Genomic DNA, 20836 nt, shown 5'->3' on the forward strand with positions numbered 1-20836 from the left:
GTGTGTGTGTGTGTGTGTGTGTGTGTGTGTGTGTGTGTGTGTGTGTGTGTGTGTGCGTGTGTTCTTGTATTGTTCTTGTATTGCTACCCTTCTTGAGAAATCAACAAGGAGAAGTACCTTCCATATGAGGACCGGTGAACAAGTTAGAACCGAAATCATGGTCCCAATATGGAAAACCATTGCATCTAATAGAGAGCCAAATACTAGAGTCCGTAAACATTGCTCCAAAGTCAGGATTTTTTGTTGATTTAAAAAGTAAACATTGACCGGTACAAAGGCAGCAATATATGATAAAACAAGACGGCAGCTAAAGAAGGATTTCCCTATTCATCCCCGAAAAAACCCGCCAAGTGAACAGCTGATTTTACGACTTCCGTTGCTGATGTAAGACAACCCGCGTCCCATATGTGACCGTAGGATGAACAAATACACTACGGTACTAAGACTATAGTGGCCATTAACAGTTAGCTTCTACAGCTCGGTTGCACAAAGTGCGGCACAGGGGCCATCTGTGGTCCGTGACTCGTTTGTCATCGGCCTTAATCACAAAAAACAAAAAATAGAGGTCTCATTTGCACCCCTGGTGGTGAAATCTATCAAAATGAGGGTGGTCCCAAAAAGGAGGGATTTTTCAAATTGACTGTGTGTCGGTCATAAAAGTGCTCCCCCTCTGGTCAACATATGAAATAACAAGTGTGTGTAACAATTTGAAGTGGTCCCCCTCTGGTCAACATATGAAATAACAAGTGTGTGTAAGAAATTGAAATGCGCCCCTTTTGGCCAAAATGTATTTAAAAAAATATATTTATAGTGACATAATGTAATAACTTGAAGTAAATAACGACGATTAAAGCCCAATTACAAACAAAAAATTCTAAGAAAAAAAAAGTTTACAAAAAGCTTACCTTTTTTATATTTGCATAATGTTGTAAATACAAATCTTTCTAAAGAGGTAGGCATTTTTCGGAGGTCTCAAGAAGGTAACAAATACAATAGTGCGTGCATGCGTGCGTGAGTGTGTGTGTGTGTGTGTGTGTGTGTGTGTGTGTGTGTGTGTGTGTGTGGGTGGGTGGGTGTGTGTGTGTGTGGGTGTGTGTGTGTGTGTGACAAAAGTGGAACATCAAGCTGGGGGTGCTGGAGCCTGACCGTTTCATGCATTTTGATTAAAAAAAAAACCAAACATTTTAAACCTGAAGTTTCGACTGGAATTTTAAATGTAAATGTTTATTTACTGTCACTTAAGTACATCACTGAATTTGCCTAGCTGTAAATATTGTAAATAATGTAAATAATGTAAATAATTCAATGTATTTACTCTGATGATTATCTTGTGTGATGACTGTATTATGATGTTAGTATATATTTAATAGTATCTGTATCATGAATCAATGTAAGTGAATCCCGACTTAAACAAGTTGAAAAACGTATTCGGGTGTTACCATTTAGTGTTGAATTGTACGGAATATGTACTTCACTGTGCAATCTACTAATAAAAGTCTCAATCAATCAAAAAGGCTGGCATCATGTCAGTCAGACCCACGCACCTCCTGCAAATGAAATGCGCATGCGCAAAGCTACCACTTTTTTTTTTTTTTTTTACCAGCGCGAGTTGTAAAGGTGAATACAGTATTTCTTCACTGTCATGTCAAGCTAATATAAATAATTGAAACAATTTACCCTCCATTGTGTTGATCAAATTTGACACTCTTAACATTTAACAATGCAAAACAAAATTGTATTTAAAAAAAAGTATCAAAATCAGAAAGGTAATTTGCAGTTTTAATCGTACTTTTTTTGCATCTTTACTACAACGTCGATTGCAATGAATTATGCAAATGAGACGTTGACGTCACCTGGCGACTGGACTTTCACGACAGCAAATGGCTGCTTTCCTTACTGGGGAGTTCGCCACACTGTACTCTGATTGGTGGAGACTATTTCCGCGTTGGGAAGCCCTAAGAAATCATGCTTTTATTTTGTTAATGAAGTATTTTTTTAGGTGGCGACTATTTCCGCCTTGGCAATCCCTGAGAAATCATTATTTCATTCTGGTAATGAAGTGTTTTCCGAGCTAAAATTTAAATCTTATTTAAATAATTTAGTTTCTAAACGTAAACGTACGCACGACGTTTTCTGAGCTGCATAGTTTCCATTACGCCTACCTTGTTGTATAACCTAAACCCCGCCCCTGAGTTATCACTTTCCATACAGACACTTCCCCTTCGAACTTCATGTACCTTCCGAACAGCACTGTGGGTAGACATACTTCCTCTTCATTTCACAGTAGTTTCAGTATTTTCTGTTCGGAAAGTCACCACCTTTTAAGAATTATCGCTCTTAATATTCGCTGACATCAGACAATTATTACGAGGTAAGTTTGGCGTTTGTTACTGTTGACTGTACAGTACTTGACACCATCACTGTGTTCTGTGTTTGTTCCCAGAATTATCAAAATGGCTACTTATCAACTTCAATGCTTCAATACAGTTCCTTCATTAGAGGTCGTTCCAGATATAGAGACGAGTCAGAGAATTGATGAAATATTAGAGGCTCTCAACCGCGACGAACGCAAGGAAGTGTTGTATTTGTGTGAAAGCTTGCACAAAGATAATACAGTGGCCTGCTTGAAGGAGACACTTGACTCCAGAGCCATGAGCTATGGCACAGCTGGGAATATGTTTCTGCTAGAGCTCCTGGTGCATTTGGGAAGGTATGACATTGTGAGGAAGGTGTTTGGTTTCAGCAGGGATACGGTGGAGAGAAGTATGGGGTCCTGGCAGGTTCTACCAAGATTCAGGTGAGGCATTTCATATTTAAAGGTACCCAATGATCATAATAGCTAAGAAAACAATATTAAATGCTTGAAACAACTTAGCTTTTTGCGGATAGATGAGGTGGTTCGGGCATCTGGTCAGGATGCCACCCGAACGCCTCCCTAGGGAGGTGTTTAGGGCACGTCCGACCGGTAGGAGGCCACGGGGAAGACCCAGGACACGTTGGGAAGACTATGTCTCCCGGCTGGCCTGGGAACGCCTCGGGATCCCCCGGGAAGAGCTAGACGAAGTGGCTGGGGAGAGGGAAGTCTGGGCTTCCCTGCTTAGGCTGCTGCCCCCATGACCCGACCTCGGATAAGCGGAAGAAGATGGATGGATGGATGGATGTTGCCGATTTCTATACTGATCATCCATGAGTGATCACATGTATTAACTCAGGGGTGTCAAAGTCAAGGCCCGCGGACCAGATCCGGCTCGCGAATGAATTATCTACAGTCCCCGGGATGATATTTGATTAGTATTAGGCCCCGTTTACACTAAACCGGATAAGGTTATCCAGGGTAAATCCCACCTAACCTTATCCTTGTCCACACACAAAAATGCCACCGTTTAAGACCCCCTGCCCCGCAATACGACCTAATGCGCATGCGCGGAAAATGCGCACGTCATAGTCACCTCCAGTGTTGCTCTGTGTGCAAGTTCTTAAATTTAACTTATCCGAACAATATCCAGTGTTGTGGTATTTCAATGAACGAGAATCCAGTGTACTGTGGGGCCCTATTGTAGTGAATCACACCTGAGCCTTCATAGATTAATCAAATCTTTATTACACACGTAAACAATCAAAGTAGGGATCTAGATATGTGGTCAGGACAGTTCTCACTCTTTTGCCTTCACCTTCATTGTCCATTCCTTTTTGGTGACTTTATATACTCTGGACCTAGACGTTGAGTCCGCGACATACATGGCGGACAATAACTGATACAGTCTGCTTTGTCAGTCCAAATGCATTCGCCGTTTTCCGTAGTTAGTCTTCCCTCGACGACCAGGTAATACAAAGCACACGCTACCTTTTTTATCACATCCACGGTAGCCCGCATTCTCGTTGACTCTCCTTTGACAAATGGACAAAGTTTTTCGCTAGTGTAAGTAGAATCACAGCTGACATTGGAAAGTTCTCTTGCCGTCTGAGAAGTGTTGTATCCCAAATAGCTGCAATCGCTTTCTCTTAAGGTATTCATGTGTGATTTCCACAAGCGTCTGTACATGTAGAAGAATGAGAAACACAGGCATGTCTGGTTGACTTGCCTTCATATTTCCAGTAATTAGCTCCAAGTTACAAAACCGCTTTATTATGAAGCTGGCTGTGGCGCGTTCTTTCTGACGTCACTTCCTCTCCGAACTCAGTTTGTAAACGATCAATGAGTCCATACAAAGCTAGGTGCCGGAGATTCAAGAAATGCACGGCGCACTTAGCCGTGTACAAATTTGTCCGAGGAGGGGGACCTTAAACGCTGGTTTATTGTGACTGAAACAGGGCTTAGACTAAATAATTATTTGTTTATGGGGTTAAACGACTTAGTGTAGATATGGCCTTAGAACCGGCCTGCAGGTCACAGCCGCTTACTGCTGTTTTGTATGCCTCAGTGTTGGCGCTAGGAATTTTCAAAATGGGGTCCCAGGGACCCCATCAAGTCATAAAAATTTCTGGGGTCCCACTTTTTTGCAACCGTTTTGAAAACAAACGATAAATGTATGCATTATCCTGTTATATCTCATATTCTATATTGTGTTTTGGAAAAAGGTTGTCATAAACGTTACTTAATTCGTTAAAAAAAAAAAATACAAAAGAAAACACAATTTTATACATATGTAAATGTTTTCAGTTATAAACATTCATTCACTTTCTTCTTCCCTTCATGGATCTAAACTTTACCGTCTTTTTTTTCTATATTTTTATTTTAATATTTTCAGAATGTGTTTGTTCTACTTTTGGCCAAAGTAAGGCAAAGAAAACAATCTGAAGTAGTCTTTATTTTTTAGTTTTAATGCCATGATTTTAATAGTCCGGCCCACGTGTGCACAGATTTTCCTCCATGTGGCCCCTGAGCTAAAATGACTTTGACACCCCTATATTAACTGTACATTTGTCACTTTATTCATGGTGAATGCTATTGGCAGTTTGACAATATCAACATGATATTGAAACAAGTTCCTTCTTCTGTTATATTAGTACTATTAAGTCAATAATAAATACACAATAAGAAAAGCAAACACCGCTCATTTAAAGGGGCCCTTGTATGCAAAACCAAGGTTTCTTAACTATTGGGTACCTGCTGTTGTGTATTTGGGTTTTGCACAAGTCCCGAAAATGTTCAATCAAAGTGTGGAAGCATTACGGAGAAATTTAAATCAATTAATCAAAGTTTATTTATATAGCCCTAAATCTCGAGTGTCTCAAAGGGCTGCACAAGCCACAACGATATCCTCGGCTCAGATCCCACATCAGGGCAAGAAAAAACTCAACCCAATGAAATACAATGAGAAACCTTGGAAGGGACTGCAGATGTGGGGACCCCCTCCTGGGCGACCGGCGCAATGGACGTGGAGTGGATCTAGTTAACAGTGTGAGAGTCCAGTCCATAGTGGGGCCAGCAGGGGATCATCTTGAGTGGAGACAAGTCAGCAGCGTAGAGACGTCCCCAACTGATACACAGATGAGTGGTCCACCCCGGGTCCCGACTTTGAACAGCTCGTGCATCATCTGCGGTCACCTAATAACCTCTCCATGCAGTAGAGGGGGGCAGAGCAGAAAAGAGACGGCAGATCAACTGGTCTAAAAGGGGGGTCTATTTAAAGGCTAGCGTATACAAACGAGTTTTAAGATGGGACTTAAATGCTTCTACTGAGGTAGCATCTCTAACTGTTACCGGGAGGGCATTCCAGAGTACTGGAGCCCGAATAGAAAACGCTCTATAGCCCGCAGATTTTTTTTGTGCTCTGGGAATGACTAATAAACCGGAGTTCTTAGAATGCACATTTCCTGTCGGGACATATGGTACAATACAATCAGCAAGATAGGATTTATAAAACAATCTTGCATTCTTTAATACTTCCACTAAATGAGCCATTTGGAATTTGCTCTGCGCTTTGACGTTTTCTGACCTGTGACGTCAGCAGATTATCCATATATGATATTTACCCAAAGTTCTCTGCGCGCCTCCGCCATTGTAGTCTGACAATGTCGTCAATAAGCTCCTTCTTATCCTCTATTCTCTGTGGGGCAGACTCTGCTGTTGGTATTTCTAAAACAAAGTCAATCTGTCAGTAGTCTCGATATGGAAGCGCCAAAAACTACAGCAAAGATGGCAGGAGAAGACGCTGTCGAAGTGGAAGCACGTAACTCAGACAGCCCACTAAACGGCGCATGCTGAAGAGACGGTCGGAAAGCGGCTTGAAGACAGTTTGTAAAAAATAATCCATGCGAAATTTTGACCGAAGAACCACATCATAATAAAAATAATTATAGGATTAAGTTAATCACAAGTGTCTCAAAGGGCTGCACAAGCCACAACGACATTCTCGGCTCAGATCCCACATTTAAACACTTAAATAAAATAATATGGCTCCTAAGAAGCCAGAACAACATTAAATGTTTCTTCTGTCAATCAAGTATATTGTCGATTTATTAGATATTGGTTTAAAAAAAAAAAAAACGTGGGTAAGATTGTGTGTATAAGTGTAAGTTCTTTTTGAGCACATTCAAGAATACCATGAGAATAATAAACGGGAAATTTTGCTCACAATAACTGTGATATGTAGGTTTCATACTTTACATCCCTACTGCCATCATATTCTCCGCATACCCGTTTACATATTTCACCAGTAAGGCGAAGTGTTCCTATACAGAAGATTTTAATGACAGAAAAGGGGTTTAAAAGAGCACAATAACTGTGATATGTAGGTTTCATACGATGCATCCCAACTGCTATCATATCCTCCACATGCCCGTTTACATATTTCACCAGGAAGGCGAAGTGTTCCTAAACAGAAGATTTTAATGACAAAAGAGGGGTTTAAAATTCTGGCCAAAAATGAACATAGAAAAAAAAAAAAAAATATATATATATATATATATATATATACAGTACCGGTATATACATTAGGTCAGGAAAAAATACAGAGGCTATATCATCCCTACAAGCTTGTTTCGCAGGTTTCCCTGGATTGGAGGGAAGCACTATACATAGAAATGGCATATGCACACAGTTTTAAATAGAAATACTGAAACAAAGGTGAAGGGGCAAGTGGATTTTCATGTATTGCACCAGTATTCACACAATTAAAAACAACACACGTTTTACATTTTTCCAAGGGATTTATTGAAAATTTGCGAATCAAATGTTGTTGTTTGTATGTGTGGTTACACCGCTTAGTATTTATCGAAGGCAGTTGACAGATGTGTGTTTGTCTATGAAATGTGAATGTGACTTCTATTCCTGCAGAGTGCTGATGACTCAATTAAGTGAGGACATGACCAGTGAAGATGTAATCATGTTTAAGTTCCTGCTGTCCAACATCTTAGGGCGTAAGAGGAGTGAACAAGCCAAGGTGATTGAACTTCCGTTCTGGTACATTCCTGTGTGGGTGGGAATATTAGTTTTTTGTGACTAAGCCAAAACAACATTTTTGATTGATTTAATCATGGCATTCCAGAACACATTCACTTCCTGTGCTAAATATTGCCTACTTCTCTCTGGTAGAACTTTCTGGACATTGTTATAGAACTAGAGCACCTGGGTGAAGTTTCATCCCAAAGAGTGGACATTCTGGAGGAACTTTTAGTACACATTCGCCGGGGAGACTTGGCCAACAAACTGAAGGTGTACAAAAAGTCAGGTGAGTACTTTGACAATGTTGATTATAAAGAAATGATAAAAGTTATCATTTCCCCCCACAACATTGATGGTGCCACTGTAGTAATGCAGTTGCATTGCACCCAATACTCCAACCCACCATCAAACATTTTGGGAAGATCAGAGCATGTGGAAAGAAGTTATGACTGGCATAAATGTTCACCCCAGATGGTGATAGCAGTGTTGAATTAACATCGAGGCATGATCAGACCCCGACCTGAAAGCTTAATTTCAGTTAGGCAGAAGATCCGATCTTCTAAAGTGCAGTAGATCTTATGGCGTTGGAAAAATTAGTTCGCAGTTGATGTGCAGTATCTGTAATTTTAACTATAACTCATTTGGTCAAAGTCCCCAGGAGAAGATGTCAGGTTCAAACACTGATGACATCTATTAAACAGACAAGAAGCAAGGAATCATGCAGAGACAGAGTTCAATTCAGCTCAATGAGGAGAGACGTTTTGGGCTGTACTGTAGTTACAGAAACAACCTACGCTCTAAAGTCCAGCCCACGTGCTCCTGTATTTATTTGGGAGGTCCCTGGTTACATCACTGAGGCCGCCTCTAAAAGGAGTGGCCACACATTTCATGCAAAGCAGCTTCCAGTACGCACAATACGTGACGGAATGTGCTGGGGGCCTTGTGATTGCCTTGGCTCTGCTTCGTCTGCGTGCTGTCATCTTATCTTCTTTGAGGTCTTTGAAGTCCTTGGCTGTTTGTGGGCTATGACAAACAAAATATCTGCGGCGAGGCAACCCCTCATACGCCATGACTGATAACAACTTATGTCCTTGCACAGATAGAAAAGTACAACTTGAGCACAATAGCTAATAACTATAGCAACGGCCTTGAAGCATAAGAGTTGTGTGATAACTTGCACATATTTATTCTAACAAGAAGTTTGCTAAAGTACGACCCCTTTTTTTCGCCCAAAGATGGCTGACTTCCTGTTGGGTTTCAGGTATGGGTTCCTGAGACTTTTATGTGCGTCCCGTCATGATAGACATCTGTGATTTTCGTGTCAACACGTGAAACTGGTAGGATCGGCTAATTTTGTCTAATTTTAAAGGCGGTGCTCGTGAGTCATGTCTGAAATTTTATTTTTCACCATACCTGACTCACCTGCAAATTATGGGGACTTTTTGTGCATGTTAAGGACTTCAAAAAGGCAGAAAAAAAGCACACAACAATTTCAATAGTTAAAGTTAAAGTACCAATGATTGTCACACACACACTAGGTGTGGCGAAATTTGTCCTCTGCATTTGACCCATCACCCTTGATCACCCCCTGGGAGGTGAGGGGAGTAGTGGGCAGCAGCGGTGGCCGCGCCCGGGAATCATTTTTGGTGATTTAACCCCCAATTCCAACCCTTGATGCTGAGTGCCAAACAGGGAGGTAATGGGTCCCATTTTTATAGTCTTTGGTATGATTCGGCAGGGGTTTGAACTCACAACCTACTGATCTCAGGGCGGACACTCTAACCATGAGGCCACTGAGCAGGTGTCCTATAGGGCCCTAGCGGTGCTCTGCAGCGCCCCTATGGGGCCTTCTCCACTGTTTAGGCCCTAATAAAACAATCACTTTTTGTACAATGTAGTGTTGTCCCGATACCGATATTTTGGTACCGGTACCAAAATTTATTTTGATACTTTTTGGTACTTTTCGATACTTTTTTTAAATAAAGGGGACCACAAAAAATTGCATTATTGGCTTTATTTTAACAACAAATCTTACGGTACATTTAAAATATGTTTCTTATTGCAAGTTTGTCCTTAAATAAAATAAAACATTTTGATTCATTAGTACCGTGATACTATACCAGTACCGGTATGCTGTATAACCCAAGTACAATGGCTGCTCTAACTGGGATGCCGACTGATAGGATGTTCATATCGTCCCGTTTAGATGAAGAACTAGTCATAATCCACCACCCAGGTAAAAAAAAAAAAAAAAAGGTGGCCGCATACCAGCTGCCGGTTCTAAATTGAATGTCAAAGTTTAGTAACTTATCGGTTTTACACCACAACCTTCTACTATCCAGGTGAGAGTTATGATTATAATATATAATTTACTTTCACTAACTCAGAGGCGACGCAGCAGTTCACCGGCTCAATATGTCAATATAGCAGTATAAGCTGGTGGAAAAAATCCTCAGTGCTGAACTCCTTAGTATTTGCACCTGGCTCGCTGACAATAAACTATCCATACACTTGGGTAAAACGGAATCCATCCTATTTGGGTCCCAAATCAATCTCAAGAAAGTCAGTGACTTCACTATAAAGTGGGTGACATTGTTATCACCAGGAAAGATGAGGTCACCTACCTAGGTTCCATTCTAGAGGCTAATCTTTCCTGTGATAAAATGGCAACCAAGGTAATCAGAAAGGTCAACCAACGAACGAGATTTCTCTACAGAATCTTCTCTCTGGTCAACAAAAGCACCTTGAAGATTCTAGCGGGAACTCTTGTTCAACCCTTTGTCGATTACGCTTGCACCTCCTGGTACCCTAGCACCTCCAAAACCCTCAAATCTAGACTCCAAACATCCCAGAACAAGCTAGTCAGATTACTTCTAGACCTCCACCCCAGATCACACCTCACTCCAACCCACTTCTCCAAAGTGGGCTGGCTCAGGGTGGAGGACAGAGTAAAACAACTTGCACTGAGCCTAGTCTATAAAATCCGCTACACCTCCCTGATACCCAAGTACATGTCAAACTACTTCCTTAACGTAAATGACCGCCATAACCACAACACCAGGGGGAGTTCCACAAACCACGTTAAACTCAGATTCCGATCTAACAAAGGTCTTAAATCATTCTCCTTCTATGCCACATCAATATGGAATGTGCATTCCATAAAAGAAAGTGCATCTCTATCCTCCTTCAAAACCGCACTAAAACAACACCTCCAGGCAACTACAACCCTAGACTAACACCCTCCCCCTTCCACACCCCGCCTCCCCGAATTGTAAATAACCAAATGTAAATAATCAAATGTATTTCTAATGTATATATTTGTTCTTATGCTATCTGAACTCACTATGTTCTCTGCTCGCTGTACATATCCTACCAAGTCAGACCTAGACTGTATCAATGCCCGTTTCTCTGATGATGCAATTGTCGATGACTAAAGTGCTGATATCAACCAAACCCTCCTCATCCCACCCCCCGGATTGTAAATAATGTAAATAAGTCAATGTATATACTCTGATGATTAACCTGTGTGATGACTGTATTATGCTGATAGTATATATTTGTAGCATGAATTGATTAACGTGGACCCCGACTTAAACAAGTTGAAAAACTTATTTGGGTGTTACCATTTAGTGGTCAATTGTACGGAATATGTACTGAACTGTGCAGTCTACTAATAAAAGTTTCAATCAATCAATCAATCAAAAGCTAGTTACCTCTTTGGGATCACGGCCATGTTTAAAGTAGTTCTTCAGTGTTATAATAAAAATATCGCTTATACTTTGTTAATATTCAGGTCACACGAGTATTGTTGGTGGATTTTGAATGTTTTTAGAGGGCTTTATGGACGCAATAGATTACTCCCATTAGCTTCATTGTTAGCCACTTCATACTTGCCGGATATTGAAAATGTAAAAAACATAAAAAAAAGGAAAACATATGTGTTCTTGTCTTACATAGGGATTGTGAATGATGGACAAAATAAGTCTAGTTAAAATTGTCACTGATGTCACATTACTTTTGATTTCAGGAAACACAAATATGCTTGAGACCAAACTACAGCAGACCTGCCAGGTAATATAAGAGTCAAACATGTGCAATATATGGACAAAAGTATTGGAACACCCAAGTATGAATTTAGAGAGATATTAGAAATGTTTCCAGATATGTTGCACCACACCAAACTCATTTAAGGTAGCTTTTATGGACCCTGCTTAGTGCGCCGTGGGACAGTCATGCTAGAACAGAAAATGGGCTTTACCTAAACTGTCCCCACAATGTCTGAAAATAAAAATTGGATACAGCATAACAATTAATGATAACCTAAGGTATCTGGTCCAAATAGTTGTGTCCCAAGACTTTTGTCCAGACTTTTGCTCCTACATTGTACAGTATATCCCAGCCTGTAGTGTATTTCTAATAGTCTCTGTCTGTATGTGTGCTTTAGAGTCACGTCAACAAATACAAATTTAGCAGTAAGCCCAGAGGACTGTGTGTCATCATAGACTGCGTGGGTAATGATGGAGGTAAGACACGCTATCTCTGCAGTCCCTTTCTTATTGTGGTCATTTGCAGCATTGTACATACACATAAATATAATAGGTGCTTCCACATTGTAATGATACTTAGCGTGAGTGCCCCACCAGAACAGCAGATGGGGCTGTTTCTACTTATTCCTGATATACCTGAAAGGAGAACTGCACTTTTTTGCATTAAATCCTTATGCGAGACAGGCACACACATGTTTTTCTTTAATATGCATCCTAACCTGTAAATAAATGTTAGCAAAAGTCATTCAACAATGAAGCCAACGGGAGTCGGGCTCTAAAAAACCTCCATAAACGTTTTAAATACACGTTGTAAGTCTATACATCCATCCATCCATCCATCCATTTTCTGCCGCTTGTCCCTTTCGGGGTCGCGGGGGGTGTTGGAGCTTATCCCAGCTGCATTATACAGTACAGGCCATTTTATACAGTACAGGCCAAAAGTTTGGACACACCTTCTCGTCATTCAATGTGTTTTCTTTATTTTCATGACTATTTACATTGTAGATTGTCACTGAAGGCATCAAAACTATGAATGAACACGTGTAGTGTCAGGTTCAAACACTGATGACATCTATTAAACAGACAAGAAGCAAGGAATCATGCAAAGACAGAGTTCAATTTGGCTCAATGAGGAGAGACGTTTTTAGACTGTACAGTTCCAACTACGCTCTAAAATCCTGCCCACGTGCTCCTCTATTTATTTGGGAGGTCCCTGGTTACATCACTGAGGCTGTCGCTGAGGGAAGGGGGTAATCTCAACAGCCCCAGTTAGACACAATATATGACTATTAAGGAAATGCAAATGTGCTGACACTCGTGATATCGCCCTGTCACTGCTTTGTCTGCGTCCCAGTACTCGATGTTCGGCCTTGGCAGTCAGCAGGCCGAGTCTGGACACAACACTGATATGAGACGACTTGCAATCTTTTGGATTGCCAGCTGTCCCTTTGCACAGATAGAAAAATACAACTTCAGCACAATTGATAATAACTATATCAACGGCCCTTAACCATAAGAGTTGTGTGATAATATATACATAATTATTCTAACATGGAGTTATGTACTGAACAAAAAAGGTGAAATAACTGAAAACATGTTTTATGTTCTAGTTTATTCAGAATAGCCACCCTTTGCTCTGATTACTGCTTTGCACACTCTTGGCATTCTCTCAATGAGCTTCAAGAGGTAGTCACCTGAAATGGTTTTCCAACAGTCTTGAACCTCTCTCTTAGCTTTATTTTAAGATGAAGCAAAGCCTGTGCTTTAAAAGAAAAAAAGGTTTTACAAAGCGATCACCTGTATACATGTAGCATGTTCATATACCGTATTTTCCAGACCATAGGGCGCACCGGATTATAAGGTACACTGCTGATGAATGGTCTATTTTTGATCTTTTTTCATATGTAAGGCGCACCAGATTATAAATCGCATTAAAGGAGTCATATTAATTTTTTTTTTTCTAAATGTAAAACACTTCCTTGTGGTCTACATAACATGTAATGGTGGTTCTTTGGTCAAAATGTTGCATAGATGATGTTTTACAGATCATCTTCAAGCCGCTTTCTGACAGTCTCTTCAGGATGCGCCGTTTTGTGTGCGGTCTTATTTACGTGGCTCACCTTCAACAGCGTCTTCTCCCCGTCATCTTTGTTGTAGCGGTGTAGCATGCAAGGACGGAAGTGGAAAAAGTGTCAAAAGATGGAGCTAGCTGTTTTAATGACATTCAGACTTTACTTCAATCAATAACGGAGCATCATCTCCTTATCCGCCGGAAATTTGTGCCGTGAAAAAAACGTCCGATTGGAACTCTCTAATAACTAAAGTTCCTTGGGTGAATAATGTAAACTCACTACACCGGTATGTTTTAGTGCTTTTATGGTGAGTTTACTGACAAATATAAGTAAGAACTTTACACTACTTTATATTAGAAATGGCAACAGCGGAGGATGAATGTCCCATAACAAGAAGATAGAGAAAAAGAAGAAGCTTATCAACTACGGCGTCGACACAGACTACAAAGGCAAATTTTCAGAACTTATGTAGATCCCAAATACAGATCAGCAGGTACCACAAGGTAAGAAAAGTTGCTTTTGCATAATATTGCGAAACAAAACGCCACATAATGTCTTACCTTATACACACACCATAATAATACACGTATGTTGAAGCACAGTACAATCCATCAAGCGGTGTGGCTTCATAATTTACCAAAGTCGTACTAAAACATTTTGATAGATTTTTGAGCGCCGTGTGTAATGTTCTATATTTTCAATGGAACATATGCAATGTTGGTGTTGTTTACTTGAGACATATTGCAGTCTACACGTATCTCTTGTGTGTGACTGCCATTATATTGCAGTCTACACGCATCTCTTATGTTTGACTGCCATCTACTGGTCACACTTATCATTACACCATGTACCGAATAAAATAGCTTCGAGGTCGGTAAGCAAAACCAGAATTTTTCCGTACATTAAGCGCACCGGGTTATAAGGCGCACTGTCGAGTTTTGAGGGGAAAAATAGGATAGTCCGGTAATACGGTAGCTAACATGTCTGAGTTTGACCTTTTTTGGCATTACATGACTTCAAAAGTGAGGCCACATTGGTTGCAGTTTACTGTAGAACATTAAAAAGTCCCATTTGCTCAATAAGGGGACTTAATGAGCAGTTAGTGGACAAACAATTCATCAATGAGTAATACATGAATATTAATGTTGGTCTGACATTTGGAGATGGTTCTGGAGTGTCATTCAGGTCACTTTTTTTCTTCCTCAGAGATGCTGGAGCACACTTTTAAATCGCTGCACTTCAGCGTGACCTTGCACAAATGCCTCAGTGTTGCTCAGACGGTTTCAGTGCTCAGAGGGCTATCCCAAGGAAGTAAGGAGCTCAAGGGCGATGGCTTCGTCTGCTGCATCATTAGCCGCACCACCGCCACTCATCTCCTGGCCACGGATTCGTACGACGAGAGCCTCCCGCTGGATGATCTTAGCCGTCTGTTCGCCGGTGACGTGTGTTCCGCGCTGGTCGACAAGCCCAAACTCTTCTTCATCCAGGGGTACAGGGTCCCGGAGTTCCAGCCTTGCGCCAGACTGGACCAACAGGATGAGGATTTGGAGACAGACGGGGGTGTTTGTCCGTCAAGTCCCAGTTCAATCCCGTCACGTGCAGATGTGTTCTGGAGTCACTGCTGGACTGGAGAAGACCAGCTGCAGCAAGGACAACATCGCTCCGTTTACCTCAAGGCGTTGACGGACGCCATGCACAAAGGCCAGCGGGGGTAGATGTTCCTCACAGATTGAAAATACATTCTTCTTGTTTTAAGAGGAGCCTAAACACGTGTTTTTGTTCTGACAGGAGCAGACACCTGGTGGATCTTCACCTGGAGGTGAATGGAGCCGTCTTTAAACACAACAGCAGGTATCCTGGGCAGGAGTATCACATTGATCTGAAACACACTTTAAGAAAAGAGCTTTACTTCTAGACTTTCAGGCAGCTTGGCATAGCCGGCTTGTGTAAAATTCAGAATTATACAAATATCTCTTTTTTTTTTAATGATGTTTTATTTATTTACAGCAGGGGTGTCAAACTCATTTTAGATCGGGGGCCACATGGAGAAAAATCTACTCCCAAGTGGGCCGGACTGGTAAAATCACGGCACGGTAACTTAAAAATAAAGACAACCTCAGATTGTTTTCTTTGTTTAAAAATAGAACAAGCACATTCTGAAATTCTACAAATCATAATGTTGTTGTTGTATTTTTTACACTTTTAACAGTAATCTATCTTTATTTGTCGTTATTTATATTTTCTGAATAAATTATGTGATAATGTTCATCAGTCAACTCATTGGTGTTACTTTTCAATCTATCAAGATAAAAAAATTATATCAAAATCAAATTACAGGATGTTATTACGGAGCCCCTAAAGGGACATGGGGTAAAAAATTATATATATATATTTTTAGATATGTATTTCAACAAGTAAACAGTACAGTAGGTATTTGATTTATATATACTGTATGTAATGCCCATGAGGGTATTCTAGTCAAATGTGCAGAGATGAGATGTGTCAATATCAAAATATTACTTGAAATCAATTTTTGGCAGCAACAAAGTGGCCATTTGGGTAGATATTTGTTCTAAAAAGGGTATTTCTACAAGTAAACAGTACAGTAGGTACTTGATTTAGATATATGTAATGCTCGTAAGGGTATTCTAGTCAAATATGCGTGTGTAAATATGCGATGTGTAAATATCAAAATACTACGTTGAATCACTTTTTGTCAGGCAATATTACATTTAATGACAATTTTACATAAATGAATACATCCAAACACTTAATAAATATTTATTATGTGCAACAAGAAAAAACAGTTACAATTGTGTGTATCTTCCAAACAAGAAAGAGGTTTTATCACATCAACATCGGACTAACAATAGACCTTTAAATCTCATTAATGCCACAGAAGAGGCAAACTGTCCTTTTCCGGGCACAATAAAGTGTTAAATAATGTCAAACACGTAGCGATACAATAACCAGGAAGATACAGTGTTTGTCTTACGCCTAGTAATCCGCTGTGCACCAAGACAAAAATGCAGGTTCAGCGAGCGCTGTGCGCCCCCACGAAGGAAATACATTTTTGGCAGGCATTCACATTTTGCCACAACACACATGGGGGAAAGTCCTAGTTGGAAATACAGCCAAATAAACTCCTGAACTGGCATTTTCATACACACCTCAAACCACGCACACGCATCCAATGCTTTCTAGTGCGCACGTGATACATACCTCATGCGCACGAGATACATATCTAAAAAAAAAAAAAAAATCCCCCATGTCCCTTTTAGTATGCAGTTTGCTCATTTTCCTCGACTGACATGTACTAACTGTACTAACATGTGATTTATTTTGTACATATTAAGCATCATCTACAAAGATACAAATAATTGCTATTGCGACAGCTGTCTCATTAAAAAATTTCAGGTTAATTTTTATACTTAGCAAACTCATCCCGCGGGCCGGATAAAACCTGTTTGCGGGCCTCATCCGGCCCTCGGGCCATACGTTTGACACCCCTGCCTTAGAGTCATATAACTTGGTATGTGACACAAGCTAACCATTACCATGCTCACGTTAGCTTGCTAACTTTTTGAGTTAGTTTTTCAACCGTTTAACCCAGAGTCATATAACTTGCTATGTTTGATTGATTGATTGAAACTTTTATTAGTAGATTGCACAGTACAGTACATATTCCGTACAACCACTAAATGGTAACACCCGAATAAGTTTTTCAACTTGTTTAAGTCGGGATCCATGTTAATAAATTCATGGCAATTCATGCGACACTTGTTAACTGTTAGCATGCAAACAATAGCATGCTAGCAAGCTAACTTAAGTATGCTAACTTTTTCATTTAATTTTACACTTTCTTTTTTCTATTTCCGCAGCCATACGCCTTTGAGTCATATAATTGGTATATGAAACATGCTGACTGTTACCATGCTATCGTTAGCACTCATGCTAAGTGTTAGCATTTTTATGTGAACATGCTACTGTTTTAGGCTAGCTTTGTGGCTCATTTTGTACAGTTACACCTGCAACTCACGGATTCAGACACTCGGCACAGTCTTAAAAGCACGGCAGCTTCGGGCAACCCCCGGCCAGAGTTCCAGGGCACAGATAGCAGGCCCATCAAAATTTCCGCGGGAATTTTTTAGTTGTAAATTAAGAGTTTGATGAACTGTAATTCCACTTTCGGAATTCAAATTCATATAAATGAATTACAATTTGGTAGACATTCCCAATTCCCAATTCAGTTTGGAGTTTTGCACAAGCCTGTTGCATACATTCATTTATCATTGTATTAGTGCTGTCAAATGTTTTTTTTAAAATCAGATTAATCACACTTTTGAATTTGGATTAACCATGACTAATCACAGGTTATTTTTCGCTTGCATAATTTAATTAAAAATACTCCATTCTTTGGACACAAGTTCAATTATATTGTCAGAACAAATCCAGGAACATGACTTATAACATGTACTAATATGTGTCCTTACATACTACAAAGTATTTTGTCTATATTTATTACCTATGTCACATGCACAGTACAGTGAAAACATTTGTGTTTCATATTAAACTTGCCACTTTTCAGTGTTCCCTGTTATGTCGGCAACAGTTTAGTGTTTGTATTGCAGTTTCAATGCAATTGTGTCATCATCATTATTTATTTGATATATGGCAAGTGTTGTCACTGGTGATGAGTTTGACTATGACGAGAGCAAGAGTTGTAATGGAGTCAGTAACACACACACACACAAAGTATCAATGATGTCTGAGTCATTTGTTAGCTTGAGTTTATTAGTGCTCTTTTTTAAAAATATTTAAATGAATAAACAATATGATTTTACATGATATTGTCTATTGTACAGTATATTGTTAACATTGTCCTGCTCACAAATGCAGGCAGCAATCAGAATTTTGCTTACTGTACTTCAAGATTCAAAACATTCAGAACTTTCCTCCAGAAGGTCTTCTCTTTGCCCATGTGATGTCAGATGAAACAGAAATTGAGATGTTTGGCCACAATACCCAGCAATATGTTTGGAGGAGAAAAGGTGAGGCCTTTAATCCCAAGTACACCATACCTACCATCAAGCATGGTGGTGGTAGTATTATGCTCTGGGCCTGTTTTGCTGCCAATGGAACTGGTGCTTTACAGAGAGTAAATGGGACAATGAAAAAGGAGGATTACCTCCAAATTCTTCAGGACAACCTAAAATCATCAGCCCGGAGATTGGGTCTTGGGCACAGTTGGGTGTTCCAACAGGACAATGACCCCCAAACACTCGTCAAAAGTGGTAAAGGAATGGCTAAATCAGGCTGGAATTAAGGTTTTAGAATGGCCTTCCCAAAGTCCTGACTTAAACATGTGGACAATGCTGAAGAAACAAGTCCATGTCAGAAAACCAACACATTTAGCTGAACTGCACCAATTTTGTCAAGAGGAGTGGTCAAAAACTCAACCAGAAGCTTGTGGATGGCTACCAAAAGTGCCTTATAGCAGTGAAACATGTAACCAAATATTAACATTGCTGTATGTATACTTTTGACCCAGCAGATTTACTCACATTTTCAGTAGACCCATAATAAATTCATACAAGAAGCAAACTTCATCAATGTTTTTTTGTGACGAACAAATATGTGCTCACAATCACTCTATCACACAAAAATAAGAGTTGTAGAAATTATTGGAAACTCAACAGAGCCATGACATTATGTTCTTGACAAGTGTATGTCAACTTTTGACCACCACTGTATGTTAATTTTTACAATATTTGTATCACATTTCCTTCATATGAAGACAGAACTATAGAAATTCCATACTAACTTTATTCAAATGCATATAAATGAGCAATATTTCGCAAAATATATTTCACTGTCACCAAAAATTTTTTTTTATCACTTTGTTTCTGATATTTTACCATTCTACATCATAAATCTTAAACATACCATTTTTATTACAGTGTATTTTCTCAAAGGACAATATTAATCAAAAAGGAAACTTGGATATACCAGGGGTCGGCAACCCGCGGCTGTAGAGCCGCATGCGGCTCTTTAGCGCCGCCCTAGTGGCTCTCTGGAGCTTTTTCAAAAATGTATGGAAAATGGAAAAAGATGAGGGGAAAAAAATTGTTTTTTGTTTTAATATGGTTTCTGTAGGAGGACAAACATGACACAAACCTCCCTAATTGTTATAAAGCACATTGTTTATATCAGAGGTGGGACCAAGTCATTGTTTTGCAAGTCACAAGTAAGTCTCAAGTCTTTGCCCTCAAGTCCGAGTCAAGTCCCGAGTCAAGACAGGCAAGCCCCGAGTCAAGTCCAAAGTCAAGACTGGAAAGTCTCAAGTCAAGTCCTAAGTCCTGCATTTTGAGTTTTGAGTCCTTTCAAGTCCTTTTAACCACAGACTAATATATTAACACAGATAGTGTATGCTTTTCAAACGCTGTATTTATTTATTAAAACAAGTGCATTTTAAATTGCAGGAAAGAAAATTGTGCTGACATTGCACTTTATAATAGCACTATTAACCAGTCATTTTAAACATTAACTCATTCATTTACAGAACAAACACATTGAAAAATAAAGTGTAAACGTACTTATTTGTACAAAAGTGTTAACATTGAAAAAACATGACATATACGTGAACATAACAAAAAAGTTGTACTTTTTATATGTCAGGGCCCTATGCTGCATTGCATTTGCAAAAGACCAAATTAGCCAAGAGTCTGTCAGTCATTTGTGCACGATGGGGGTGTAGTATGATGCCACCATGGCTGAAAACTCGCTCCACTGGAGCACTGGAGGCAGGCACTGCCAAGACTCTCATGGCCACTCGGAACAGTGAAGGAAGAGTCTTCATGTTCAATGCCCAGAACAAAGGGGGGGAGAGAGTTGTTTTGGGTTGGTGCACTACTTGTAAGTGTATCTTGTGTTTTTTTATGTTGATTTAATTAAAAAAAGAAAAAAACATTTTTTATTTCTTGTGCGGCCCGATACCAATCGATCCACGGACCAGTACCGGGCCGTGGCCCGGTGGTTGGGGACCACTGAGGTAAACAACCAACAGTATGTCAGAAAGCTAGCTAAAACGGTACACATATTCATAATATAGTATACATTTTAACTGACCTTTATTTTACTATTTTTGTCTTTTTTTAGGTGGCTAAAATACGCGGTGCTGCTGACCGCCGTCTAACGTTACGTGTGATATATTGACTAACGTAACCCTGCTTAAAAAAAATCACTGAACAAAAAGTATGAATAAGGTAGTGAACTGCAACAGATTCCCGTGTTTGCAATAACGTTATAACGTTAGCAGTGAGTTTACAGCC

The 20836-nt window shown here is 39.8% G+C and overlaps 1 protein-coding gene across 3 annotated transcripts; it reads left to right on the forward strand.

Moving 5' to 3' along the window:
- The first annotated feature begins 2028 nt into the window (after positions 1 to 2028).
- cflara (CASP8 and FADD-like apoptosis regulator a) lies at positions 2029 to 15769 on the forward strand. 3 transcript variants are annotated; one of them, XM_061971484.2, is made up of 8 exons: positions 2029 to 2371; positions 2744 to 2797; positions 7280 to 7385; positions 7538 to 7673; positions 11415 to 11458; positions 11832 to 11910; positions 14712 to 15216; positions 15294 to 15769. In XM_061971484.2, exons 2-8 carry the CDS (start codon positions 2766 to 2768, stop codon positions 15418 to 15420), a joined length of 1029 nt encoding a protein of 342 aa, XP_061827468.1. In that variant the 5' UTR covers positions 2029 to 2371; positions 2744 to 2765; the 3' UTR covers positions 15421 to 15769. The 3 variants fall into 3 exon arrangements, with proteins under 3 accessions (XP_061827468.1, XP_061827469.1, XP_061827467.1); XM_061971483.1 differs by having other exon boundaries at positions 2031 to 2371; positions 2444 to 2797; XM_061971485.1 differs by lacking the exon at positions 2744 to 2797.
- Positions 15770 to 20836: the final 5067 nt, after the last annotated feature.

Source organism: Nerophis lumbriciformis, linkage group LG13, assembly GCF_033978685.3.
Source record: "Nerophis lumbriciformis linkage group LG13, RoL_Nlum_v2.1, whole genome shotgun sequence".
Taxonomy (NCBI): Eukaryota; Metazoa; Chordata; class Actinopteri; order Syngnathiformes; family Syngnathidae; genus Nerophis; species Nerophis lumbriciformis.